Source organism: Dipodomys ordii, unplaced genomic scaffold (assembly GCF_000151885.1).
Source record: "Dipodomys ordii isolate 6190 unplaced genomic scaffold, Dord_2.0 Scaffold81, whole genome shotgun sequence".
NCBI classification, from domain to species: domain Eukaryota; kingdom Metazoa; phylum Chordata; class Mammalia; order Rodentia; family Heteromyidae; genus Dipodomys; species Dipodomys ordii.
This window is the reverse complement of record NW_012267297.1, coordinates 5,315,572-5,325,323: the sequence shown is the minus strand read 5'-3', so window position 1 is coordinate 5,325,323 and position 9,752 is coordinate 5,315,572. Positions and strand designations below refer to the sequence as shown.

Here is a 9,752-nt window from a genome sequence, read left to right as displayed (position 1 = left end):
ATTCTAATTTTTAATCTTTCAATACATGCTAGGCAAGCACTCTACCACTAAGTCATATTCCCAAGCCACAAAAGCGTTTATATACAAATTATATTACAAGATAGAGAAGCTTTATAATCTGCTATTTCATCCTTGTTGGGAATCATCAGTACAGTGTAGCTGCGGGTGGCTCACGCCTGTAATCCTGGCTGCTGAGGTGGCTGAGATCTAAGGATCACGGTCCAAAGCCAGCCCCAGGTATTTGGTTTTCAACTAGCCAGGCACGGCGGGGAGGCTCTTGGCAACTCAGGAGGCTGAGATCAGAGAATGGAAGTTCAAAGCCAGCCTGGGCAGACAGATCGGAGACTCTGATGTCCACTCAGCCAGCAAAAAGCTGGAAGTAGAGCTGTGGCTCCAAGCAGCAGAGTGAAAAAGCCCAGAGACAGTGCCCAGGCCCTGAGTTCAAGCTCTAGGACCAGCAACTCACCCAAAAAAAGGAAAACCAAAACCACTACAGCAACTGTAAATAGCAGCTTATAAAGCTTCTCTTTGGCCCTCTGTGGTGGTCAATAGAGGCCAAAGCCCGTGGTGTACTTTTGATTATTTCCACTTCCTTTATGGCTAAGGAGCCATGTGCATATATATGTGCCCAGTCAGGATGAGAGGCGTGAGCCCCAGCCAGGAGACCCCATGCAGCAAGGACCCCGAGGTGGCTGCACACTGCACGTAGCTGCTCGGCTTGCTGCAGATCCACTTCCGCTCCGTGTAGAACCGCGCGCTGCTGATGCCCACGCCGTTCAGAAAGCCGCACTCCCCAGCTCCCCTCACCTGAACCCTGCAAACAAGCAGAGAAGCAGTTCCTACTCATACTGGAGTCTATGCTTTTTACAATTTGTCCTTGTGTCAGTCCTGAGCTTGAACTCAGGGCCTGGGCGCCATCCATGAGCTCCTTTTGCTCAAGGCTGGTGCTCTACCACTTGACCCACAGCGCCACTTCCTGTGGTTCATTGGACATGGAGTCTCACGGACTTTCCTGCCCGGGTTGGCTTTGGACCATGATCCTCAGATCTCAGCCTCCTGAGTCGCTGGGATTGGCAGGCGGGAGCCACCAGTGCACAGCAGCGCCATTTTTTTTTTGTTGCACTTCCATTCTGGTTTTTGGATTTTAGTTTGTGTGTGTGTGCGTGCCTGGTCCAGGGGTTCGAACTCAGGGACCTGGACCTGTTCCTGAGCTTTTGCACTGAAGCCACAGCTCCACTGCCAGCGTTTTGGTGGTAAATGGGAGATGAGGGTCTCACAGACTTGGGCTGGGCAGGTGGCTCAGTGGTAGAGTGCTCGCCTAGCATGTATGAGACCCTGGGTTCGATTCCTCAGTACCACATACACAGAAAAAGCCGGAAGTGGAGCTGTGGCTCAAGTGGTAGAGCATAGCCTTGAGCAAAAGCTCAGGCACAGCGCCCAGGCCCTGAGTTCTAGCCCCAGGACTGACACAAAACAAAGAAACAAAACGATGGCTGATACGTACAAGTTGCTGAACTCAGTGTTGTCTGCCCACTTCCAGCTGTGCTGTGGAGATTCCCTTCTGAGACCAATCCAGTGGTCGTATGAATCTCTGTGTCTTTCCAAGAAACCCTGTAATAAAACACAGTCAGTTGAAAACAGGAGTCCTTGTCTGTCAGAGGATTTTGTTTCTTTTTCCTTTTTTTCCCCCAGCCCAGGGGCTGGTTTTGAACTGTGATCTCACGTCTCACCTCCTGAGTATTATAGGAGTAATTATTTCTTTGTCTTTTTCTTTTTATGTGTGTGTTTTTATGCCAGTACTGGGGCTTGAACTCAGGGCCTGGGCATTGTCCCTGAGCTGCTTTTGCTCAAGACTAGCGCTCTACCACCTGAGCCACATTCCCGGCCCTGTCCTTGAGCTCTCTTGTTCAAGGCTTTAACACTTGAGCCACAGTGCTTCTTCCAGCTCTTTTTGGCTGCTTAACTACAGACAAGAGTCTCACCGAGGTTCTTGCACAGGTTGGCTTGGAAATCACGATCCTCAGTTCTCAGCCTCCTGAGGAGCTGGGATTATAGGTGTGAGCTACTGGCACCCACCCTTCATTCTGTTTTAGCTTTCACCTTACACAACCTGTCTAATTTCGGGGTGTCTTTTAGCATGTCACAGAAAAGAGGAGCCCCCAAAGCATTTCTTACCAACTCCTCCTTGCTGTCAAACTTGACGAGATTGGCACCAAAGGATGCACAGAAGGCCTGACTGGAGGTCCAGTTCCTTACATCATCAGAAAAATAATAACACTTATTCCCAAATCCAATCCAGGCTCCAGGGCAAGAGGAAAGCAGCCTTGTCTCCGGAATGCGGCTTTCTCTTCGGTCCACTAACACACAGACAATGGATTAGCTGCTCATCAACCATTCCTTTCCCTGCCCAGACCCCAGGCCTAGACACAACTCTTCATTGGAAGCCACTCACCTGCCGTAAGCACAGCAAGAAGTCCAAGTGCGGTTGCAAGCAGAACAGCATTAATGAGCACGGAGCAGTAAAATTTCCTGGGTGTGATGGGTGACAAAACTCCTAGGCATTTTCCTGGGAGAGCTTTCACTGGAAACACTGAAAAAGGAGAAGGTTTGAATCTAATATGAATATAAATACATGCAATAAAATACAATATAAATTATAAAATTAAAAACAATATAAAATATAAGTATATGATATATATTTTACAATATAAAATATACATTCTATGTATGTATATAGCATATCTATCATAGTACAGATACTATATGATGCTAATTATATGTAATATAAAATATATGTACTGTATATCATAGTACATATGCTATATGATGTATAATATGCTATATGATGTATAATATATGCTATATGATGTATAATAATATAGTATGTAATGTATATTATTAGATAGCCCATCTAAATACTATGTTAATTAGTATGATATACTGCATAAAACATGTATGATAGGGGTTATGATACACGTTACGCTACATATATAAAAACACAATGAGCAGTCTTTATGTAAGTATTTTATTGTCACATTAAACCAAACACACAGGGACTCCAGCTGGAATGGAACTTGCACGCACTGTTTCTGGAAACGCCAGTGGTCCAGGCATTTTAGGACATCACTCAGAGAGCATGCCTGTCTACCCTCTTCACCGGTTACCTTCCACGTCTGCCCAAAAGCCTGCACACAGATGCTCCCTGCAGCTTCTCTTGTACGCCAGCCCCTCCCTCTGTTTGCTGGATTCCTGACTCTCAGCTTAAAGCAGGCTCCAGAGCAGGAGGGAGAAAAGAAGCCTCACACCTCGGGTTGTTTTTTAAGAATCTGACTAAATTTACTATCGAGACTTCCTTCAAGAGATCAACAGGTGATAATGTCACCTACAGTTTCCTGCTGGCTTTGCTCTGTGTGTGTGTGTGTGTGTGTGTGCGCGCGTGTGTGTGTGTGTACACTAGTACCTTGGGCCACAATCTTTTTGCCCAGGCTTGCTGCTTGACCTCCACAGCCAGGCCTTCAGGCCAGCTCATTGGTGGTTTACTGGAGATGAGTCTCATGACTTCGTTTGAAGCCAAGGATCCTCAGATTTCAGCCTCCTGAGTAGCTAGGATGACAGGCGTGAGCCACTAACTTAAGTGTAATTAATTGCATTTCTAACAGGGTAACAAGGGAAGCATAGGTGGTTGTTGTTTTCATTTTTACTTGATATGCACTGAGTGTGTTTATTTTTCTTCTGCTGTTCTTAGTTTGGGTAGTTTTCTCTTCCCTTCAAAATTCCTATGCCTCTCATTCTGCCCTCCGAACATAGTCACCCTCAAATTCTGTTAGGAAAGACTAAAATTGCCTCCTAAAAGACCAAAGAAGTCAGGTACCCATGGCTCACATCTGTCGTCCCAGCTACTCAGGAGGCTGAGATCTGAGGATCACAGCTTGAAGCCAGCCCAGGCAGGAAAGTCTATGGGACTCTTATCTGCAATGAACCAGCAAAAAGCTACAAGTAGAGCTGTGGCTCAAGAGGTGGAGTACTAGTCTTCAGCACAAAAGCTCAGAGACCAAATGCAGGCATTGATTCCAAGCCCCAGGACTGGCACACAGACAAAACAAGGAACAAAGAAATGACAGGCTGAACTTATGAAACCTGTTTTGTAAGCATTACTCTTGGCATGAGGGTTTGCTGAGTTTGCTAAAGGCAGAACTTGCTGATAATCTTTTTTTTTTGGGGGGGGGAGGGGTCTGGTCATGGGCCTGAACTCTGGGCCTGGGCACTGTCCCGCAACTCTTCAGCTCAAGGCTAGTGCTCTACCACTTGAGCCACAGCGCCACTTCTGGCTTTTTTTTGCTTATGTGGTGCTGAGGACTCGAACCCAGGGCTTCATGCATGCAAGGCAAGCACTCTACCACTGAGCCACCTGCCCAGCCCCTTGCTAATAATCTTGTTTCTGCTGGGACAACAAAAAAGATTTTTTTTTCCTTCCAAATAAGGAAATTTTCCACTCTGGCAACTGATCCAAACCAAAAGGGAAAAAAAAAAAAAAAGTCAGGGCTCTGTTTCTGATTTTTCACATAATTCTCTTTCCTGGAAAAAAAAAAAAATTCTCCCCAAAGCCATATGAGTATCATCTGAAGCTGGGCTCTGTTTCCAGCAGGAGTTGGACGGAAAGCATTCTCCAGATTCCTACATATCTTAGTAATTACAAAGGACCTACAATCCATAAGCTCTTCCCAGTTTTGTAGACTTTTTCTCTGTGTGTGTGTGTGTACACGCACACGCAAGTCCGGGACCTTGAACCCAGGCCCTAGGTACTGTCCTTAGTTGCTTTTTTTAACTGAAGGCTGGCGCTCTACCACTTGAGCCATACCTCCGCTTCTGGCTTTTGCTGGTTAATCAGAGATAAGAGCCTCACTGACTTTACCTGCCTGGACTGGCCTTACGCAGTGATCCTCAGATCTCAGCTAGGATGACAGGCATGAGCCAACAAAGCCCTGCTTTAGGGCAAATTGTGCAAGGGTTGCAGTAGACATTGCAAGATTATGGTCATTTTGCCATCCTGCCCCAGTGCAAATGAAGAGAGGAAATAACCTGGGAAAGAGAAAAAGAGGAAGAAGAGGAGGAGGGGAGAGGAGGGTGAGGAATAAGAAAGAAGAAGAAAGAGGAGGAAGCAAGTAACAGAAACTCAGCTCTGCTCCCCCTCCAAACCACTTCCCATTCCTTGCTACCCCAACTCAAGTGACACATCCCAGATGCAACCTTCCCTCCCTCCGTCCCAGACTGAGCTGCCTGTGGCAGATGCAATCCTAAGGAGCCTGACCGGGAATTGTCTGCCTTGGCTCATGGATGGGGTTACCTGCTTACCTGTTGGCCTGCTTTCTGGGTCCTCTGTGGAAGAGAAATCCCTCTGCAACATTCCCACAGAAGTTTCCAGAGAAGTCATTTTTTCCCCTCCCAGCTCTGCTCAGGCGGTAGGACTGGAGCTGGGACTCATGGAGCTGGGATCTTGGCACTGGCTGCGATCACGTAAGAGGCAGACACACATTTCCTAATGCCAGACCCCTGGCTCCTAGCCCTGAGGGAGAAGAAAACAGAACCAACCCGGGAGAGGAATTAGGACGGGAACATGCATTAGAAACCACACGACCCATAGGTTCAGAATGAACCTCTCCATTCCCACCCATTTCAGACACACCTTCCAGGCTAGCACAAGGCGGGGAGGAGGGAGAATTCCCAGCTGCCATCAGTTAAAATAGTAATTTTTAAAGAGCAGGGCCTCCCTAAGCTGGGATGCATTTTTTAAAAAAAATAATCATGAAGCAGGACAGCAGCTGATTGGCCCAGACTGAGATCTGATCTTGAGCATCTGGAGCCCAAAGAATCCAGGGCAGAAACTGTTGTGAAATTCCTCACTCCTTCACCTACAAAAAGTCAGGAGTTAAGTGGAGGAGAGGTGGATGGGCAGCAGGGTCCAGAGCCAGCTGTGTGTCAACAAGATCAAGAATAGCACATAATCATATACATTAAAAATAAAAGCAACAAAAATAACCAAGACACACAAAAAAGAGCCCCCCACACAAAGAATAAAAGATAAATCCCTAAAGCCTGTGCATGAACAAGCTCAAAGATAGCACAATAATAATAATAAATTAAAAATAAAAGCAAAAAAATAACCAAGATACACAAAAAAGAGCCCCCCACACACAAAGAATAAAAGATAAATCCCTAAAGCCTGTGTGTGAACAAGCTCAAAGATAGCACAATAATAATAATAATAATAAATTAAAAATAAAAGCAACAAAAATAACCAAGATACACAAAAAAGAGCCCCCCACACACACAAAGAATAAAAGATAAATCCCTAAAGCATGTGTGTGAACAAGCTCAAAGATAGCACACTAATAATAATAAATTAAAAATAAAAGCAAAAAAAAATAACCAAGACACACAAAAAAGAGCCCCCCACACACAAAGAATAAAAGATAAATCCCTAAACCATGTACATGAACAAGCTCAAAGATAGCACAATAATAATAATAAGTTAAAAATAAAAGCAACAAAAAATAACCAAGACACACAAAGAATAAAAGATAAACTATGGACGGATAGAGTATGACTCAAACAATAGAGTTGCCTAAGAAGGAAAAGAAAAAAACAGGAAAGGCAGACTCCTAACTACTAATAACAGGCACACAGCTGTGAGCTGCAGATGCTCCAACCCATGAGCCGTTCTCAAGCCGGACGCAGGCAGCCCTGCTAACCAGCCCAGGGCAGAGAAAAACCCTCAAACCAGCAGTGTAGCGCCAGGCTCAGTACTCACACGCCTGAAACCCGTCTCACAGGCTGAAGCCAGTCCCCAGAAGCTGATCCGCGCCAGAAAGCGCAACAAATAGCCGAGGTTGATCCCGCCCAACATCATACCAGAGGCAAGTGCAAAACACTTCCGCATACCCACTGCCAAGTTGTGCAAATCCTCCTTCTTCCTGGACCACATTTTATACATGCACAACCTGTGTGTGTGTGTGTGTGTGTGTGCATTTTAAACAAAATGCAAACTTCATAAAAGTCTGGGCTGCAGTGGAGATGTCCTCAACTGTCCAAGCCAGTGTGAAGTCTAGGGTTCCAAGTCGGCTCCAGGAGAAGAAGAAGCCCAGCCAGTGTGGTGGCTGGTATATAGAAATAATAATAATAATAGTATAAATAATAATAACAAAGATAATAATAATGGGCAACTTAAACTGGCAGCCGAGGACAGAGCAGCACGAGGCATTCGGGAAGGGGCAGGTGGAGGTTGAAGCCGCAGGCAGTCTCTGGTCACGTGGCCAGCACCCACAGCAGGATTAACAAAGATAGAACCAGGATCAGGACCAAGGGCAGGGCAGGAGGAGGTTTGGCACACCCAGTACCTAAGCGGCCTCAGGGAGGGAGGTAACCAGAGCGCCAGTGTCACCTGTGGATGGTGGAGACCAGCCAGGAGCAGGGAGGCGTCTGCCCCGCCTTCCCGGGGTGCCTGCCAATGCCTGTCATCTGTCAGGCTAATGGAGATGGAGATCCCAGGATGGCCCTGCAGATGCATCCCGGGCTGGAGAAAAGCCCAAACCAACCACCAAGAAACAAACAAAAAGGCACTGAAGTAAAGGGGTCAGGTCTGGCCACATGGTGGGTGGTAGGGTCTGGCATCTTGTCTTCATGCTGGGGGAAGAACCCCCCCACACACACACACCATCACCTGCCTCCCAGGTGATGGGCAGGGCAGGCACGTGGCTGATAGGCTACTGGATCTGTCAGTCCAGTGCCTGGGCTGGGAATGTCCTGAGGGTCCGCCCCCTGTGCCCACCTATTAAGGCCCAGACCAGCCTAGTCTGGAGGCTCCATACCACTGTGTCTGTGATTGCATCCTGCAGGCTTCATACCACTGTGTCTGTGATCGCAGCCTGCAGGCTTCATACCACTGTGTCTGTGATCGCAGCCTGCAGGCTTCATACCACTGTGTCTGTGATTGCAGCCTGCAGGCTCCATACCACTGTGTGATCGCTCTGTGATTGCGTCCTGGCTCTGGCTCCTCTCCAGTCATCACAGAGTCCCCATTCAGCTCTCCATCGGAGCTGAGCTGGCTTGTTGGTATTGTTCTTTCTTTCCCAGCTGTGTGGTGTGTATCTGCGTGCTGCTGCCCTTGTAATACCTGTTCACTGTATACTACAGACTCCAGCATCCTATATTTTAAAAGGTGCTGTTATCAGCACTTTGAGCAAGCAAAAATAAAAGCTCAGAAACAGCCATGAAGCCCCCGAGTTCAAACCCCAGGACGAAGCCAATGCGTACACACACATGCATGCACACACACGTTCTCACGCAAGCCAAAAGCAACAGAATCTTCACATGTTTTGCTCACTTTGAGGAGAGAGAAGTTTTCAGAATGAGTTTGAAGCTTTAATTTGGCATTTCTAGAAGTTTCCAATTACGGTAATACCCCATTCGTGCTGATGCTTATAAAGCACACACAGGGCTGTAAACCGTTCAAATATAATAAACATTTACACAGATCCTAACTACTTAAACAGTAACAGAACCCATAAGGAACAATGCCTATTCCTGATCTTGTGATCAAATGCAAGAATGTTTCGTTTCTGTTGTTATTATGGTTTGCCAGTCCTGGGGCTTGAACTCAGGACCTGGGTGCTGTCCCTGAGCTGCTTTTGCTCAAGGCTGGCACTCTACCACTTGAGCCACAGCACATTTCCAGCTTTTTTTGTGTGTATGTGGTACTGAAGAATCGAACCCAGGGCTTCATGCATGCGAAGCAAGCGCTCTACCACTGAGCCCAAGAATGTTTAGATTCCCATTTTAACTGAGTTTTTAGTGGACTTCTGTTGTGCTTTTTCTTTATCTCTGTGCTGGTCCTGAATTTAAGGCCTAGGCATTTAAGGCCTGTGTGCGTGTGTGCATGTGTGTGTGTGTGTGTGTGTGTCTGTGTCTGTGTCTGTCTGTCTGTCTGTGTCTGTCTGTTTTGTTTTGCTCAAGGCTGGGCACTCTACCACGTGAGCTACAGCTCCACTTCTGGCCCTCTTTTGGTGCTTCATTGGAGATCAGAGTCTCACGGACTTTCCTGCCCGGGCTGGCTTCGAACCCTGATCCTCAGATCTCAGCCTCCTGCGTAGCTGGGATGACAGGCGTGAGCACCGGCGCCTGGCTTCGGCGTTGTGTTTGCAGTCACTAGCGTCGGATGCACACCTCCTCTTCTCGGCCGGCTGTGGCTGCAGAGGGACCCCCCCCTGCCTGGGAGATGGGCCGGGGGTGGCTGGGTCTGCTCCCTGGCCTGCTGTCAGCAGCCTTCTGCAGTTCAGTTTTGTTTTCTGGGAAGATGAAACTGAAGTCAATTCTCAAGAACTTGATCACCAGGAAGGCCAGTAACTGGAAAACCCACAGGATTTTCTGACCCAGTGTAACCTCTGCTCTGGGAGTGGGCCAAGCCCCCCCACCCCCGCCTTACATAACAGCCTCATTAGCATGTCCCCGCCCCTGCCCCGCCCCTCAGGCAGGCCACGCTCCTCGGCCTGCAGGGCCTCAGTCAGAGGCTGAGAGGCTGCTGGGTCAAAGCTGCTCTTTCCGGTCTCTCTCCTTCCTCAGACGTCCAAGGCTCCATCCAGGGGTGTCAGAAAGGAGGGGGGTCCCCTCTTCCTGGTGACACCAAGGCAAAGGAGTGGAGGGCAGGGGGCTCTGGGAAAAAGGGGGTGTGGGACACTGGGGTGCTGGTTTGGTTTTCT

General features: G+C 47.7%; 1 protein-coding gene across 2 annotated transcripts; it reads right to left on the bottom strand.

Annotated features, from left to right (window-relative positions):
• Positions 1 to 497: 497 nt before the first annotated feature.
• On the bottom strand, positions 498 to 6,967 carry LOC105992279 (C-type lectin domain family 2 member H-like). 2 transcript variants are annotated; one of them, XM_013025109.1, is made up of 6 exons: positions 6,811 to 6,967; positions 5,353 to 5,563; positions 2,453 to 2,590; positions 2,176 to 2,357; positions 1,505 to 1,611; positions 498 to 814 (listed from the first exon to the last, which is right to left on the bottom strand). In XM_013025109.1, exons 2-6 carry the CDS (start codon positions 5,429 to 5,431, stop codon positions 601 to 603), a joined length of 720 nt encoding a protein of 239 aa, XP_012880563.1. In that variant the 5' UTR covers positions 5,432 to 5,563; positions 6,811 to 6,967; the 3' UTR covers positions 498 to 600. The 2 variants fall into 2 exon arrangements, with proteins under 2 accessions (XP_012880563.1, XP_012880564.1); XM_013025110.1 differs by lacking the exon at positions 6,811 to 6,967 and adding an exon at positions 5,684 to 6,050.
• Between the last annotated feature and the right edge of the window lie 2,785 nt (positions 6,968 to 9,752).